The sequence below is a fragment of the Panicum virgatum genome, chromosome 5K, assembly GCF_016808335.1.
Source record: "Panicum virgatum strain AP13 chromosome 5K, P.virgatum_v5, whole genome shotgun sequence".
Classification (NCBI taxonomy): Eukaryota; Viridiplantae; Streptophyta; class Magnoliopsida; order Poales; family Poaceae; genus Panicum; species Panicum virgatum.
Window position 1 is genome coordinate 17,510,802 of NC_053140.1, and position 17,354 is coordinate 17,528,155.

Sequence of the window (17,354 nt, forward strand, 5' to 3'; positions counted from 1 at the left end):
ACCGGAACCGGTCCGGACCGGTTTGACCGGTCCGGTTACCGACGGTTTGGTGAACCTGGACTGATTCCGATTTCCGAGCACGGCCTGTCGCCGTCGCCTCGCACCCACATGCTCGTGCCGCTGCTGCAGTGCAGGCCTGACGGCAGCCTGTGTTGTTGTGTTCGGGACGGCGATCGAGTGCTCGTCCCGTCCGGCCCCGCCGTTCGTTGAGGGTGGCACGCCGCAGCTGCCCGTGACCTCATCTCGCTCGTCAGAGGGGAATGGATGGGCATGGGCGTAGCTGCAGCTACTGCGCCGCTGGCTGGTGGCCTGGCATCAAGCACCACTGCACCAGGCTAGATGTTCCTCAAAAGGAGAGAGTCAGAGCGGCACGAGGAGACGGGTAGGGGGCACTGCTTCGCCAGCAGCTAGGCAGCCAATCCCCTTGAGCCCATACACACCAGAGTGTGGCTCCATGACTGGACATTGAGATGATGTTAAGAATAAGTACTACTCCATCTCTCTCGAAATATAAACATTTCTAATTTGATCAATATCAAGATTTTATTTAGATGCATAAAATTTTGGGTGTAAAACACTGTAGCATTTTTTTTAGTAATTATTGTCCCGTCATTGGTTAATTATGTTTAAAAGATTCGTCTCGCAAATTATAGATAAACTGTGTAATTAATTATTTTATTTAGCTACATTTAATACTTTATGCATGTATTAAAAGATTCGATGTGATGAAAAATTTTGTAAAGTTTTGAAATTTTGAAGGAACTAAACAAGTCCCACGTTTATTTAACTTTAATCAAATCTAAAAATACTTATAATTTGAGAAGGAGGGAGTATTCATAATACGTCACCCGTCAGGCATAGTAGTCATGCCGTGCGTGCTCAACCACGTTGACTGGTCCAATGAAATGGACGTCGACGGGTGGGTACTGATGACAGGTTGTGTTTAGTTGTAAAAAATATGCGAAAATTGTTTGTGAAAAATACTGTAGCACTTTTCGTTTATGTGTGGTAAATATTGTTCTATCATAGGCTAACTAGATTTAAAAGATTCGTCTCGCAACGTACATCAAAATTATGCAATTAGTTTTTTTATTTACTTACATTTAATACTCTATGCATGAGTTATTTGCTATATTTAATGTTTCGATGTGATTTCGATGTGATGAAAAATTTGGAAGAGTTGGAAGAACTAAACACAACCCCAGTGTCTAATAACTGGTGTTACAGTACAGATAACTAGCTACTACTACGCCAGACTACTGCCAGTGGCTAATAACGTGTTGGTGCGGCCAGACATGTGTACATGCGTGTGAAAGAAAGCGATATAGATAGGCAAATTCTTCGTCAGTTGGTTCACATGCCACTCAGATCGCACTGCATGCAGGCACGGGTCCCGCCCTACTCGACAACTTGCATGTCCATCCAGACCAGACCAGGCATGCAGATGGTTAGGCTGTGTTTAGTTCCTCTAAAGTTTCTAAACTTTTCGTCACATCGAAATCATATCGAAATATTAAATATAGTAAATGACACATATATGGAACACTAAATGTGAATAAATAAAATAATTTATTACACAGTTTGGATGTACGTTGCGAGATGAATTTTTTTAGCCTAATTAGTCCATGGTAAAACAATATTTATCACATACAAATAAAAAGTGCTACAGTACTTTCAGTTTCGCTTTTCGCATCTAAACACAGCTGGGTCGGATACGATGCAGATGCAGGATGGTCCTTCCCATAAGCCAGGATGGCGCCACATTACACGTATCAGTTGAGGCTTTGTTTAGATGCATAAATTTTTTGATGTAAAATACTATAGTACTTTCGTTTGTACTTGAAAATTATTATTCTGTCAAAAGTTATTCAGGCTCAAAAGATTCGTCTCGCAAATTATAGATAAATTGTATAATTAATTCTTTTATTTAGCTGCATTAAAACATTCGGTGTAACGGGAAATCTTGTAAATTTTTGAAATTTCCATGTCCGTCGTCTCCTCCGCGTTCACAAAAATCACAATGATAATGATGATGCCTCATCCGGGTTTGGCGCTGCTTGCCTGACCACCGTTCACTACTGGCCGGCTACCCTTTTAAAAAAAAAACTACTGGCCGGCCAGCAGCGCTCCAGTCCTGCTAGCGTCCTAGGCTAGCTCGTCGCATGTTCTGCGGCGAACCGGTGCTGCGTGGCGTTACGTTTCTGCGAAACAGCTTTATTTGCGAGTGGCAGAGGAGACGCGCGGCCCTGCCTGTGCCTGGTGCCGGCCTGCCTGCGGTCTCCGGCGGCCCGGGGCGCATGCACCAGCAGCCTGACGACGATCGTCCATTGCCCGCACTTTGGTCCAGTCCATGTGGCTTGCTCAGCATGAACAGAGAGCGGCTGCTGACCAATGCAATGAACACAGCGCTCGCTACCCGATCCCTACCAGGGTTTTATTAACCGGTAACCGCCGGGCTCCGGTTCCGATTTACCGGACCGGTTTGACCGGTTACCGGTCGGAACCGGTTGAATTTAAATTCAAATTCAAAAGCTCTCGTGCAACCGGTTCCGACCGGTTTACCGGTCGGTTTGATCGGTTTGAATTCAAATCCAAATTCAAAAGCTCCCGTGCAACCGGTTTACCGGCCGGTTTGACCGGTTTACCGGCCAGTTTGATCGGTTTACCGGGCGGTTTGACTGGTGGACCTTAATGGGCCGGCCCATTTTTTTCTTTTTCTTTTTTGATTTAACTTTAAATCCCCGCAAACTATACTAAATGAACGAATTTTTGAGAAATTTTGATACCATTAGATTCATCGCAACTTGAAGTTTTTTTGGGAATTTTTTATTTTTTGAATTTAAATTTAAATTTTGAATTTTGGCCGGTTGGGTACCAGCCGAAACCGAAACCGGTCAAACCGGACCGGTTCCCACCGGTAAGATTAACCCTGATCCCTACTAGGCAGCTACATGCGTGTATGTGCTCCTTTGCGGAGCTAGTAGGGGTATGTTTGGTAGGACTTCGACTCTTTTAAAAATGGCTCCGACTTTGGCTCCTCCGGTGGAGTGGCTTTTTTGGTGAAACTGAAGTCATTTTGGAGACCATTTGGCAAAACAGCTTCACTCACATTCTCTCTCATGGATTAAAAATGTGAAATACCCAATATACCCTTATCACTTTCTTATTTTTTTCTTCCATTCTTTTTTCCTCCCATTCTCTCTCCTCCTTATCTGTTTCTTCTCCTCCTCCCGTGCGTCTCCTCCGCCCGAGCCTCCTCTCGCCGGCCTCCGGTTGCGCTGCCTCCTCCCGCCGCCGCCGGCCTCCGCAAGCACCGCCGCCTCCCGGCCTCCGCCCGCCCCTTCTCCTTCCGCCGTGGGCGGAGCAACGCCGCATCTCGGCCTCCGCCCACGCCTACTACTCTTGCCGGCGGTGGCCTCGGCAAGCGCAGCCGGCCCCTCCTCCTTCTGCTGCTCGAGGCCTCCGCAGCGCCGCCGCCTCTCGGCCTCGCCTACACCAACTACTCCCGCCGGCGGCGGCCTCCGCCAACACCGCCCTCTCCCGGCCTCTTCCCACGCCGCCGGCGATAGCCTCCACCGTTGCCGCATGCGCCCGCCGCCGCCGCTCAGGGACCCGCCGCCGCTCGGGCTCGCGTGGAGATCAAGCGCGCGAATATGCTGCGGGGGCAAAGCTGGCAGGCAGTCGCGGAGCTGCGGCCGGAGCCGACGGAGCCACATTTTTGTGGCTCCGGCACCCCCAAACTGCTCCAGAGAGCGGGATTTGGGGGGCTCCAGCGCCAGAGCCGCTGCAAGAACACCCGTTTGGCAGGGCTTCACGTGAAGCCGGTCTTGGAGTCGATTTTGGAGCCCTGCCAAACAGAGCCTAACTAACGTCGCGACGATGAATGAAGTCTATCGGGAACCATGCCATTATATTTTTGCAGGTGCCGCGCGCCTCAACAACGGGTACCAGCCAGGAGTACTGGGGACGATCGAGCTCATCCTGATTGATGAGTAGACGTACTAATTGTTCTCCCCAAAGGTTACTGCCGTTCCAATGCCCGTGCAACAGCTTGCGTTGCCGGTTCTGGTGTTCACACAAACGCGATTCAAAGATTAGGCTCCGGTAATCTTTAAAAAAAAAGATTAGGCTCCGCCGCTCCGGTGGCCGTGGATCGAGGGACGCCCGCACGGCGCACGCGCTAGCAACCCCAGTTTTGGTTTTGGGTTGCACGGGGATACGCTTCCGCGCGCGCTCTCTGCCAGTGGCCAGCACCTGCACGCACGCGAGCCCGGCCGCCTGCGCCAGTTTACGAGGTGCCCAGCGTGCTCCTCCCGCCATCGGGTCAAACCCGCCGCTGACCACGCCGAAATCCCGCCACCAGCGCGCGCACTGGACACTCTCTCGTCTCCCTCACCCGTGGCCATGGCGGGACAGAAAAGACCTCGAATCGGCTCAATTTGGCGGGAAGAAGGTTACTCGGGCGCATCAATGCATCATGACCCAACATCCTCTTTCCTTCAAATTTACCCCCCTCTTTTTTTTTACGGAAACGGGCAGCTTTATTTCGTGTTAGTTATCTGGGTACATTGCAGGTGACAGTAAAGAAAAGGACGACATGTTGTTTATATACGCAGAGATGCTGCATTGAAACTGCCATCCGCCATGTGATCTCCTGCTTTTCAGAGGAAACCTAACAGAGTAACAGTAACAGGCAAATGCAATAGGGTTGGGTTGCGGCTGCAGCAGGGCGTGCAGCTGACCGCCTCTGAAATCGCTGGGTTAGTTGTTTAGGGGTACTACTGGTACATTACATACGTGACGGGGCAATAAAATAAATCTGCCGCTTTTATATATAATAAGGTAAAATTCGCTAAGCTAATAATGTAAACCACTTTTTCAAAAAAAATAATGTAAACCGTATACTACAACGAAATGGACGTACGGAAACCCAAATACGGCATCTCTCCCGACACAAAATTAATTAGTACTCCCTCCTTCCCTGTTTATAAGGCATACACGTATATCAAGATTCAAACCTTGTCATCTTTGACCAATAATTTGACTATTAAATTTTTATTTTTATAATGCAAATTTCATATGATTGGATTCATAATCAAATATATTTTACAATGATTATAAGTTTATAATCAAAAGTGATATAATATATGATAAATAAATGGTCAAAGTGTTGTTTAGAAGACCGTGTCATGTTCCACCATGCCTTATAAACGGGGAAGGAGGGAGTACCGTTTTGCTGGATCGCGTATATATGCGCCCACATACCATAAATTTAACTTTCACTGTCAACATTTTTGTAGTTATCTCAATCTAACTTTTCAGAGTAGCTTTTTATAATAGCATGTACTAGTTGTTGGTGCCTTGATGACCACGTCGAAATCTAAAACTATACTACTAAATAACAGTAGCGACTGCGATCTTAGTGTCACTTTTCTATATAAAAATCACTGTGAGCTGTGACGCTTTACATCCACCGGCAAGAGATATTTCCTCTTTTTTCCCCCCTCCGACATAAGATATTTTGATCCGACACAATTTGACGGTACCTTTTAGGAATGCAGGTTGAATTTGAAACAAGTATAAAATTTCCTCCATCTAGACAGTGTTGGAGAGATAGTTATTTCTTATATTATCAACACCAAGGACCTAAATCCATATTACAAATTTGATTGAATTCTCCATTTCAGCCTAACATCTACGTAGCATATAGAGTTTCACTTTTTGGGGTCCCTCTAGTAGGACGTAAATTTTGTAAAAGTAAGGAATGGAGAGAGAGAGAGAGAGAAAAAAAGTAGGCTTAAAATGCATGGGACTTATGGAGTGGAAAAGGTCGTGCTAAAATTCAGAACGCGGAAAAGTTTCCAATGGGGTGCTAGCAACATAAAAATCTGAAGAGAGGCATATACTACACAAAGAGAAGTTTCTATGAGGCGCTAGTTGACTTCAATTAGTTTTTCTTTTAAATTATATGGATTCATCTATGTCAATGATATTTTATTTACGCAAACTTAGTGCTCGGATGTTGTTGAATTTATTCCCGGGTTTGACCGGCGCTAGGCCTTCGGTGGCCCTTTAGTCCTAATAAGTACCTCCAAGAGAGACTAATGGATTTTAGCTCCAACACATGCACTTTGAGTCCCTCCTGTTTGCATTCTTAGGGACTAAAATGCGGGGACTAATGTATTAGTCTTGTGAAACAAACAGGCTCTCAGTCTCTCGGAGCTGCTCATACGAATAGGATTATGTGCGTATATTTATAGAGATGAATATGCATGCGTTTGTGACCGTCTGTGTTTATATTGTGTTTAAAAAATAATATTTTTTTGTTAGAAAATGATATTTTGTTTATAGGGTACGATACGATTCAAGATTGGAATTGTATGAAGTTCCTGTACGGTCGGAAAGAATCTCATGCGGGAGTTTCAGGTACTACTAGCTTCCCCATTCCTTCCGTGGAGTGTTTGGGCTCATTTATAGCGCCCAGCAGTTGGGAAGTTTTTTTTTTTTTTTTGAAGTGCAGTTGGGAAGTTAGTTACACTACACTTGGGGCACCGCCATGCGGGTCACCCGAGCCCCCGGCCCCAACCAACCATGGAACAGTGGTTCGAGTTCAGCTCAAAGTCTTTTTTTTAAAAAAAAATCTTGCTAGCTGAGATGACGTCATACAAGGCGTCACGGCCGGGACAATACGTGCCACTGTACTACGGCCCGTTTTTAAGTAGCACAAGTATCACAAAAAAATTTGACCAATAATTAAGGATACTAAATAAAGGCAATTTATAAAACTAACTCCACAACTATGTGCTATTTCGCGAGACGAATCTAATGAGGCTTTTGACCGCGTGATTAGAGAATGATTACTATAGCATCACTGTAGCCAATCATCGATTAATTACTGTCATTATCATTAGATTCGTCGTGAAAAGTTACACCCATCCGTGAAAATGTTTTGCAAATAAACTTCGTTTAGTACTCCATGCATGTGAGATTTTTTTATAGGGAATCGTTCGTAGAGTCTAAACCTTTTATTTATTGTGTTTTGTTGATATGACAGTATATTTATTGAAGAGAGAGGGAGAGAAACCAAGACTCCAAGTCTTATTTAGACTCCAAATCTTCACACAAATCAAGAATAAATGTGAAAGAGACAAATAGGCCATATAAACTAAAATAACACACTTTGCATTGAGAAGTATAGTTTCTAGAAGTATAGTTTCTTACGATGGAGTCTTTGAGCCTAGACTCTACTGTTTCATTGGTGACCTAGTACAACTGTAATCCTTGGCAAAAAAATAAAGGCAAAAATGTCGCTGAATGGATGGAGTAGTGGCACTTCTTAGCTGAATCAATTGAGCTGCGAGATGCAACCATTGCAGTAGCAGTAGTACACACTTGGGGTGGAGCACACATTTTTGGTGTCACCCCGATACATTCATACATCACATCCGTGCGCCATCGGCGTCACGTACCTAAACCAATCACACTACGGTGTGCTTAACACCTAAGTAGTGACAACCAATCAAGACCCACAAGCGAAGCGCCCTTCGTTTTTTGCTTGCACTGGGGTCCTCCTCCAACCACGATCAACTCCGACTCTAATCAATCAATCAAGACGAGAACAATACTAATACTCCGACGATCGAGCGACAGCCTGATCGGCAGGCAGGCAGCTAGAGCTGGCCGTAGGAGTGCGCGAGGTAGGCGAGGGCGCCGACGAGCGGCGCGTTGATGTAGGTGGCCGGCTCCGAGTGCTCGTGGTCGCTGCGCTGGTCGGGGAACCTATCCTGCAGGTCGGGGCCCCCCACGACGGCGCCGACGAGCACGTTCGGGTTGGCCCCGCCGGCGTAGAGCGCGGCGAACCCCTGCGAGCACCCGATCCGCCTCGGGTGCGCCGCCACCGACGGCAGCGACGACGCGCGGTGGTGCACGCGCCGCGGGTACCGCGCCCCGTACCCGACCATGTACGACATCCCCGCCGGGTTGCTCCCCAGCAGGTAGTCCACCTGCCGCCGCGCGATGGCGCGCAGCCGCTGCGGCGTCACCACCGCGCCGCCGCCGCCGCCGCCGCAGCTCACCGTCTGCCTCGCGAAGGCCAGGTACTTGGCGTAGGTGAGCAGGAGGAAGGCGCTGGAGGTCACGTACTGCATGTTGCTGTCGCTGAGCTTGAACAGCAGGCCGCCGCGGGTGTACTGCGTCTGGTCCGCCGGCGTGCCGGGCACCATGGAGCAGATGAAGGCGTCGGCGTGGGCCCTGTACTCGCGTAGGGCGCCCTGGCGCTGCACCAGGAGCGACCTGGCGATCAGGACCCGGGCGCCGGCGTGCTTGTTGTCCCACCCGAAGGTGTTGTCCCCCTCGCCGGCGCCGAGCACCTGGCCGTTGGCCTGGATGTAGCCCAGGTACGCGGGGCTCCGGGTGGCGCGGTGCAGCCACGCCGCGCCCCACAGGAGCTCGTCCTGGTACCCGGAGTAGGAGCAGTAGTAGGGGCACACGTCCGCCGCCAGGCCCGTGCTGTAGGAGCCCCGGTGCCTGTCGGCGAACGCGAACACCCGCTTGGCGCGGGCGAGGAGGCGGCCGGCGTAGGCCGGGTCGGCCTTGCGGAAGACGAGGGAGGCGGCGGCGAGCGCGGCGGCCGTCTCGGCGGCCACGTCGGAGCCGGGGGTGCCGGCGTCCACCTTGTACACGGTGCGGGGGGTGTCCATGTCCTCCGGCCGCTCCCAGCACGCGTGGTCCTTGGTGGCGTCGCCAACCTATATATGATGATGGAGATGGAGATCAATTAGATCAATGGCTGGACCTGGACCTGGACGACGCGCCCCACCAGTGCACAGTCCAAGCACACCGCTTGCAAGGTTCAGTCAGTGTCCACATGGTGTGCGCGCGCGCGTGTGAACACTGAACCTTGCAGGTACAGGGATTGCTTGCGAAAAAAAGGAGCAGCTAGCTTCTCGTGCCGTGCTTGTACTTTGCACAACTACTCCTCTTTACACAAGATCTTAGTAAGTACTAGCTAGATTCTTCTTTGCATGGGTGAATAGGTGAGTAACAGAGTAAGTGAGTGAGTGAGGACTCTGTTTATTTGACCGTGAGGATTGAGGAACGAAGAAGAAGAGAGCAGAGGCCTGCTTGCCTGGACGTAGATGGTGTCCGGGTGCGCCGTGGCCTTGAGCAGGTAGTCGGCGCCCCAGCGGACGGCCTCCCTGGCGTGCTGCAGCTCGGCCTTCATGAGGCCGCCGAACTCCACCACGCTCCACGCCAGCATCGTCATGCTGAACGCCATCGGGAACCCGAACTTGACGTTGTCGCCGGCGTCGTGGTACCCGCCGACGAGGTCCACCTTGGCCGCGGCGCCGTCGCTCAGCCCGGAGTCCCGGCGCCAGGACATGCGCTGCGACGGCGGCAGCCGGCCCGATCGCTGGCCCTCGAAGAAGAGGATGGACTTGGCCAGCGCGTCCCGGTAGTCGTGCGCGGCGGGGCCGTGGTGCCCGCGCCCGGCGACGGCGTCGCCGGGCAGATGCGCGAGGAGGAGCGCGAGCACGAACAGGCAGCGGAGGCGAGCCATGGCCACCGCCGCCGCCGGAGCTCTTCGCGCACCGGACAATGTGGGCCGGCGCCGCCTGGCCGCTCGCCGCCGCCGCCCACTCCGCCTACTGGCTGGCTGGCTGGCTCACTGAAGCGAGCTCGCTTGCTCACTGGCTGCCATTGGCCGCTCGCCGCGCTGCTTTTAAAGACGCGCCACTGTTTCGCGCCGTATATTTATTGTCGTTTCCTTTTTCGGTTTTGGGACGGCCATTACTTTTTCTCCCTGGCGCGGCCGCGTGCCCCGAGAGCCGCGCGGCTCAGCTCCTTCACATGGACATAGGATTCAAAACGGACGGAAATATTGCGGGCCCTGTTTGGCCTGTGTTTATATCCCTGGAAAAGTGGGAGAAAAAGTCACATCAGACACTGTAGCATTTTTTGTTTGTTTGTGTTAAATATTTTCCTACCATGACCTAACTAGGCTCAAAAGATTCGTCTCGCAACGTACATCAAAATTATGCAATTAGTTTTTTTATTTACCTACATTTAGTACTCCATGCATAAGTCATTTGCTATATTTAATGTTTCGATATGATGGAGATGTGATGGAAAGTTTGGATTTTGAGGGGGTTTTGGGGCATCTAAACACACCCTTGGTTTCAATAGCACGAGTAGCGCACACGATTCCCGAGAAAAGAATCTCACATGCATGGAGTACTAAACGAAGTTTATTACAAAACCTTTTCACGGATGGGTGTAATTTTTCACGACGAATCTAATGACAGTAATTAATCGATGATTAACTACAGTGATACTACAGTAACCATCCTCTAATCATGCGGTCAAAGGTCTCATTAGGTTCGTCTCGCGAAGTAGCGCAGGGTTGTGGAGTTAGTTTTGTAAATTGCCTTTATTTAGTACCGGCCCCGGTTCCGATCTGTTTCATTCTTTATTTTTGTCCCTTAGTTTCGTATTTGTGGGATCCCGCTTCCGTATTTACCGAAGTAGAAATGAGATTTCTCCGTCTGTTTTCGAGGAATCTCGTTTTTACATGGAATTGACCCGTATTTATTCCGTTTTTCATCCCGTCTTTAATCTACATAAGATATGTCGGTACCTCTGGACTAGGGTACCCCCTCTTGCTGTGTCAAGACTCGTGTAGTTATCCGTAACTACGCCCAAAGGAGCTGAGCAGCCGGACCCCTGGGGTCCGGCTCCATCTCACCGGACCAACGGTCCCGGACCCGCATCCCACTCGGGGACGGATCCGGTGTCACCACGTGTCCCGGAGAAGGGAGCATTCAGCCAAAACAGTCGGGGGCCCCGGACCTCCCACAGGGTCCCGGACCCCTCAGCAGGGAGGGAACAGACACCCCGCTTGGGGGTCCAGAGCCGCCACGTGTCCGCAGGCGCGGGAACGCGCGCGGCTGCCAAGCTTACTCGGGAAGACTTGCTCAACTACTACATTTAATGCGGGAGACGTTAAGTGCGCTCTGCCACAGCAGAGCCCGAGGATACTTTTGCCAGACTGTACTGTTAGCCGCGCGTTACCAAGGTGCACAGTACAGCCGCTGGCACTACTCACGCCATGCGCGTTAGTCTGCTACACCAGTTAAACACGATAACTCGGCGACAGAGTTTCATAACGCCTACGCGGTAGACCCAACAGTCTACGCGCGCAACCTACACTGCCTCAACGGGCGCCTCGCCGATAGGACTAGGGCTGGGCAAAAAAACCCGAGAACCGAGAACCGAACCGAAGTTACCAAGAACCAATACCGAAGGAACCGGAACCGAAGAAGTTCGGTTCCTGTTCGGTTCCATGATCTAAGGAACCGAAGTTCCTCGGGATATTCGGTTCTTGGGCTCGATTCTCCCGAAGAACCGAAATTCAGCCCATTAGGCCCAGTCTAAGGTTGCTGAGTTGTTGTAATGCGTGCTGCTACTATGTGTTGTGGTGACTTGAAGTTGGTCATTTGAATTTGAGACAACAAAAACATCTATGTGTTGTACTGTAATGCTTGCTGCTACTATAATACTACCATTGCTTGTTTGATTTGAATGAGCTGTTTTTATACATCTTGAAACTTCGGTTCCTTCGGTAAGTACCGGAACCGAACCGAACTACCCGAAACCGAAGTTGCTCGGTTCCTGCCTCTAAAAAGAACCGATCAGTACCTATTATCTAGGAACCGAAGTTCTGTAGGAACCGAGGAACCGAACCGATCGGTACGGTTCCTCCCGAATGCCCAGCCCGAGATAGGACAGGAGAAGACCCTCCTCGGTCAGAGAGTCTACAGGACGATGAAGTGTATCCAGCAAGAGATTCTCCATCGTTGTAGCACAATTAGTGTCTATTTAATATAGTATACATCCTTACTGGGCCCACCTGTCGGGGTCCAACGCCTGTGTACGCGTCTTTCTTGCTCTATAAAAGGGAGACGCCCGTTAGAGAAGGACTCAGGTCCAAATAGGACTGAGAGGCAGAGGATAGACTCATCCATAGACACAAGAGCAATACAACTCTTAGTGGACGTAGGGTATTACGCTCCGGCGGCCCGAACCACTCTAAATCCTCGTGTGTTCTTGTGTTCTTGCTTTATGAGTAGATCTGAGGAATAGCTTGCACTTCCCCGGGTAACCACCCTCTGGGGTTAGGCGGGTGCACTACGCCACCCGGCTGTGGCCCTCCTCCTAGAGCCACGACAAGATATGTCTAAAAATTGATATGTTCAAAAACATACCAATCACTAAGTATACATGTTAACACATGGCATACTAATGAATATTGGACTAATAATTTCGTACGTATATATTATTTTATGACTTTGTTAATATATACTCGAGAATATTTGATTGTGTTATTTTTTTCGGCTCAACATCCGTATTGGTTCGTTTCCGTACTTCCGCGTAATCTGATCCCGTTTCCGTACCCGTATTTTCCGAACTCGATCGCGTTTTCGCCAAACAATATAAAAACGAAAATAGAAATAAGATTTTTCCGTCCGTTTTCATCGCTACACACGGACATGGGGGCATGGCCGCTGCCCGGCGCCAGCGCGAGCACGAGCGAGCTGAGCACCGAGCTGCTTAAGTCTTCAAGCAAAGGGTATCGCGTCGTCAGAAGCAGTACAGTTTTTCTTGTCTTTTTAAGATCATTTCGGCGCGTGAAAACATGGGATAAGCTAGGAAGGTGATGCCGTCCTGCAAGTGCGTGGTGGAGTGCCGGCAGGTTTCGGGCTTTAATCCAAATTTTTTTTCCTTGAGCGCAGTGCGATCCAGGGAGCAAATTGCCAAGTGCGGTCAGGTTTTGGGGTTCCAAGGCGAATTTGGTTAACGGAGGGCTGCTTGGAATCATGCTGTTTGAGCTTGAACCGCCGCTGCAGTGACTGAGGAGACGAGGGAACCGTGCCACGATCACCGCCGGCAGTTAAGCCACGGGTTCTGCATCTTTTCTTATCCCTTTCTTGAGCCTCACAAGATGCACACTTTCTTTCGTCACTACTGCAGTGTATATGGAGTAAGAACAAATCTTGGCCTGTTTTCTGTTGGGCCTGGTGAACATGTTCAGCGCGGCCCAGCTCCCAGTTAGCCCACGTTTATCCCCTGCCGGGGACCATGGAGGACCTAGGAGCAGCAGAGGAAAACACTGATGAAGATGAGTAAGCTGGGAATTCTGAAATTTTGTAATCAGTCTGTTCTGCGTGTCCTCTTCTTCTTCTTTTTTTTTTCCTTCCAAACACAACAATAACATGCATGCTCGTATACATATACGTACACACACATACGCTTTAGTCATATGAGGCCCCGTTTAGTTCTAAAAAAAATTACAATACCCGTCACATCAAATATTTAGACACGTGCATAGAGTATTAAACACAGTAAAAATAAATAACTAATTATATAGTATAATTTATTAGGACGAGATGAATTTTTTAAGCCTAATTAGTTCATAATTAAGTTTTAATTGTTATATAACAACAAAATGTGCTACAATACTAAAATCTAAACTTTTCGAATCCAAACTTTTCGCAAACTAAACACAGCCTGAATATCTTCGAGAAATTAGCCCACTAGATTTTGAGATCAGCAAAGTCACCGCATGTGCATCTCTGAAATGCGCATCGTCAGAAACTAAAGTAGCTACAAATGCAATCACCTGTCCAGCAAAAGACCCATACTTTGATGGGGTGTTGCACCACAATAAACTTGTGATAACCTTTAAAAACAAAGTACTCGTTATTATTTTTTCTTAAAAGCTTTTTAACCAAAAGATGTTATATTAATATATTATTTATGCGGCGCAAAATGTATAATCAAAGGAAAATATTTGTCACTATGAGTATGACGACATCAAATTTATTGCAAGATTATGTATAACAGATCGTCAGTGAAAAGAACAAACTAAATCCGGCAACGTGTTGAACAAACTAAAAGTTTCACAAAGAAAAAACAAACTAAAAGGATAAGTAGTTGTTGAGGTAAGATTACTTGTGATGGAACATGTCCATTCTAGTTTGTAGCATCTAACTTTTGGGACAAAGTTGGTTGTGTTTAAAAGTAATTATTTTTACCCGCAAAGAAGTAAAACATTCGGCTTTGTCTCTACTCTCTAGGAGACGTTCGTGGGTGTAATGTATGTGCGCGCGTTGTACGTAGAGAGGTGAGTATGCATTTGCTTAGAGCAACTTCAAGAGTCTCTGTAAATTAAAACAAATTGAAACAGCGCAAGACAGAATCCAACATCCCACTCGTTTGGCTATCCAGCTTGTCATCCCCGCTCTTTCCCTTGACAAAATTGCCGAGAGCGTACTCGAGTCGCCATCGGCTCTTCCGCGCTCGCTTGTCCTCGTGACACCTCACCGCCTCGGAGCTCCTCCGCCGTGGTCACCGTGCTCGAGGGAGCCGTGTTAAAGAATGACATGATTATAACCCTAAATTTTTTTGAAAAAAAAAGATTGCAACCCCAAAAAAGGCATAGAATAGGTCACTGAATTGGGGTGGTTATTCTGAAATGATTATGCCGGAAATATTTTCCAACATGACCAAACCGTCGGAGAAATTTTGTCACAAGGAATCCTCTTTGGTCCCGCTCCACCTGTTCAACTGCTACTCATGGCGGCCGCCGGTAGGTCCACCCGTTGGCTGCGCCTGCTGGAGCGGGGGAACCTGGCATGAGCACCGCGAGCGGGGCACGGACCGCCCGTGCTACGCGTTGGCGCGGTGCCGGGGCGCGTCCAGTCGTCCTCCATGGCGAATTGGCCACCATCCCCAAAGATTGAGGCGCTCCGGGAGCCCCGGTGGAGCGAGCCCAATGCCAGAGCCTCGCCCGCGCAACAGAAGCCCTTGCCACTCATAAACTCCGTAAATATAAAAAAAACATCACATCGAAACATTTTACATGGATGGGTTGTAAATCGCGAGACGAATCTAATGAGCCTACTTAATCCATGATTTTGCAACAGTGATGCTACAGTAATCATCCGCTAATTATTGATTAATCATGAATTAATTAGCATCATTAGATTCGTCCACTCATCTCGGAGCCGTACGTCGTCAACATATCTAGTGCAAACCACGACAAAAAAAATCGTCTAAATTCACAAAAAAAATCACAAATCTAGATGATATGATATGATGATACACAACCTTATAAAATAGGGCTATTTATATTCCTACCCCTAGTTGTGACCCCCACCTCAGTTGTACCCCTAACTCATTCCCCACCTCAGTTTTACCCCTCCGTCGTGCCCAGTTTGCTCATTTGTACCCAAACAGATGGAATCCCCACGTTACTGACAAGTGGGTCCCACCCCATCGTAAAATATATTCACAGCGGCATCTCACTGACCAGTGGGCCCCACAGAAATTACCATTCTTCCCCAGACCTGCCGCTGCCCCAGCCCGATTGCTCCAGAGCAGTCGGCTAGGGTTCGTCGTCGCCCCTGCCGGCGGCCCTCGACGCCTTGACCAAGCAACGCCGGACCCTGCCTGCCGCGTGGCGCCGCGGCTCCCGCCCGCACGGGCGCGGCCGCCGGCCTCCGCTGCTGCGATTCGATCCAGATAGCGCGGCTAGGGTTGGGCCACCGGAACCTTCGCCGGCAACCCAGGGCTCCTCGCCGGCGGCCGTCCACGTCCTGCGAGGCACCGAGGCTCCTGTCCGCACGGGCACGGCCGCCGGCCTGCGCTGACGCGATTCGACTCCCTGCCTCGCGCGTGTGCCCGCCGGCCGCGTCTGGTCCGATTGCTGGCGACGTCTGGCTCCCGGCCGCACTACTCCTCAGCGGCCTCCTCAACGCCACATCTCTTCGGCAACTGACGCCTCCCCGCCGGATTTCCAGGCCACGGTCGCCTGCCCGCCGAATCTCCAGGCCACGGTCGCCTGCCCGCCGAATCTCCAGGCCACGGTCGCCTCACCGCCGGATCTCCACGTCCACCACACTTTCAGTTTGCCACTCTCATCCTACCTCAAGTTTTTTTCTGTCCAGTAAGGTCTCCAAATTATTCTAGTTGCATAATTTTGCTTCCAAAGACCAGTGATACAGCATACATAGCATGATTAGATGTAGGTTGGGTTCAAAAGATCCTTTCTGTTATACTGCGAAATGGCAATTGATATTGTCGAATATAGTTGCATGATTTCTGTAATTGCTTATACATCCCTATGAGCAGGTCGGCATGTCGCGTGGGAGCAGCTGCAGCAGCGGAGCATATGAATTTCCCAAGAACGCAGTACCGATGCCACTCACCCGCTGTCCAAAGTGCCCACGGTTGGATCCCCTTGTGAGGTGCATAACGCAAAAGACAGTGAATGGCAACTTTGGCCGTGAGTTCGCGAAGTGCGAAAGTAAGACGCCGACAGGACAGGTTTGCACTCATTATTTAGCTTCCTAAGTGGTTTATACTATGTGATAACTTGGTTTATTTTGATGGATTAGGCTGCCCGTAAACAATGCCACTTTTTTATGTGGTTGGATGAGTATATTGCGGCTCTAGGCATATGCAGGGATGGCATGATGACAAGATCAGGCCCGCAACAAGCCGTCAAATAGTAGGGCGTATGTGGCTACTGACACGCTTGTTGCGGAACTGAAGAACATGAATGCCGAACTAAAGAATATGAATGCCAACCTTGCCGAACTGAAGATCATGAATGTCAACATTGCCAAACTGAAGAAAATGAATGCCGACCTTGCCGAACTTAAGAATATGAAGCAATTGTTCAAAGTCTTTTATATTTCTTTGATATCTATCGGTGTGCTTTTTCTTATGATGAATCATGGATCTAAGTATTGAACTTGTACCCAAGCTTAGCACTTTGATGCCACTGTAGTAGGTCATGGCACTGTTGTTCTTGTAGGAGGTGGTTTTGAGTGGTGGATCTCCTCTGGAGATCCACGCTCAACCCTGATTGTTGGAGATGGAGGGGGAATGAAGGTGCCACTTAGATTGTGAATCCAACAACGATTTGTAGAGAAACTGGCACCAGAGAATGCCACCTGAGAGAAACGTTGAAAAAGGGGGCCAAAGGGCTTCCTTGTGGCACCAGAGCAGGCCACCAGAGAGAAACGCCGAAAAAAAGAGGCCATAGGGGGTTCAAACCGGCGCTAGAGACGGCCACCGGAGACACAAAAAAAGAGGCAAACTCGCAGAGAGAATGGAGACACAAAAAAAGAGGCAAACTCGCAGAGAGAATCAAAGGCCGAATAGCCAAAAAAATGGTCGCCAACCGGGATTCGAACCAGAGACCTGGAGCCAACGGTTCCAACTGAAGCCGGTTACCAGTCAAGACAAGTAGTAGTAGTGACATGTGAGGCAAACAAATGTACTTAATC

The 17,354-nt window shown here is 49.3% G+C and overlaps 1 protein-coding gene and 1 long non-coding RNA gene across 2 annotated transcripts; one reads left to right on the forward strand and one right to left on the reverse strand.

Moving 5' to 3' along the window:
• Window positions 1-7,305: 7,305 nt before the first annotated feature.
• LOC120706726 (endoglucanase 3-like) lies at window positions 7,306-9,704 on the reverse strand. The gene is made up of 2 exons (XM_039991435.1): window positions 9,128-9,704; window positions 7,306-8,747 (listed from the first exon to the last, which is right to left on the reverse strand). Exons 1-2 carry the CDS (start codon window positions 9,557-9,559, stop codon window positions 7,671-7,673), a joined length of 1,509 nt encoding a protein of 502 aa, XP_039847369.1. The 5' UTR covers window positions 9,560-9,704; the 3' UTR covers window positions 7,306-7,670.
• Window positions 9,705-15,544: 5,840 nt separating this feature from the next.
• On the forward strand, window positions 15,545-16,822 carry LOC120706728. The gene is made up of 2 exons (XR_005688409.1): window positions 15,545-16,386; window positions 16,458-16,822. It is a non-coding gene; the product is annotated as an uncharacterized LOC120706728 (long non-coding RNA).
• Window positions 16,823-17,354: the final 532 nt, after the last annotated feature.

Excerpts from the sequence above, each read along its gene's own strand:
- LOC120706726 (XM_039991435.1), bottom strand. The coding sequence starts at position 9,559 with ATGGCTCGCCTCCGCTGCCTGTTCGTGCTCGCGCTCCTCCTCGCGCAT. Across the intron at positions 8,748-9,127 it reads CGGACACCATCTACGTCCAG|GTTGGCGACGCCACCAAGGA; the intron begins GCAAGCAGGCCT and ends CATCATATATAG.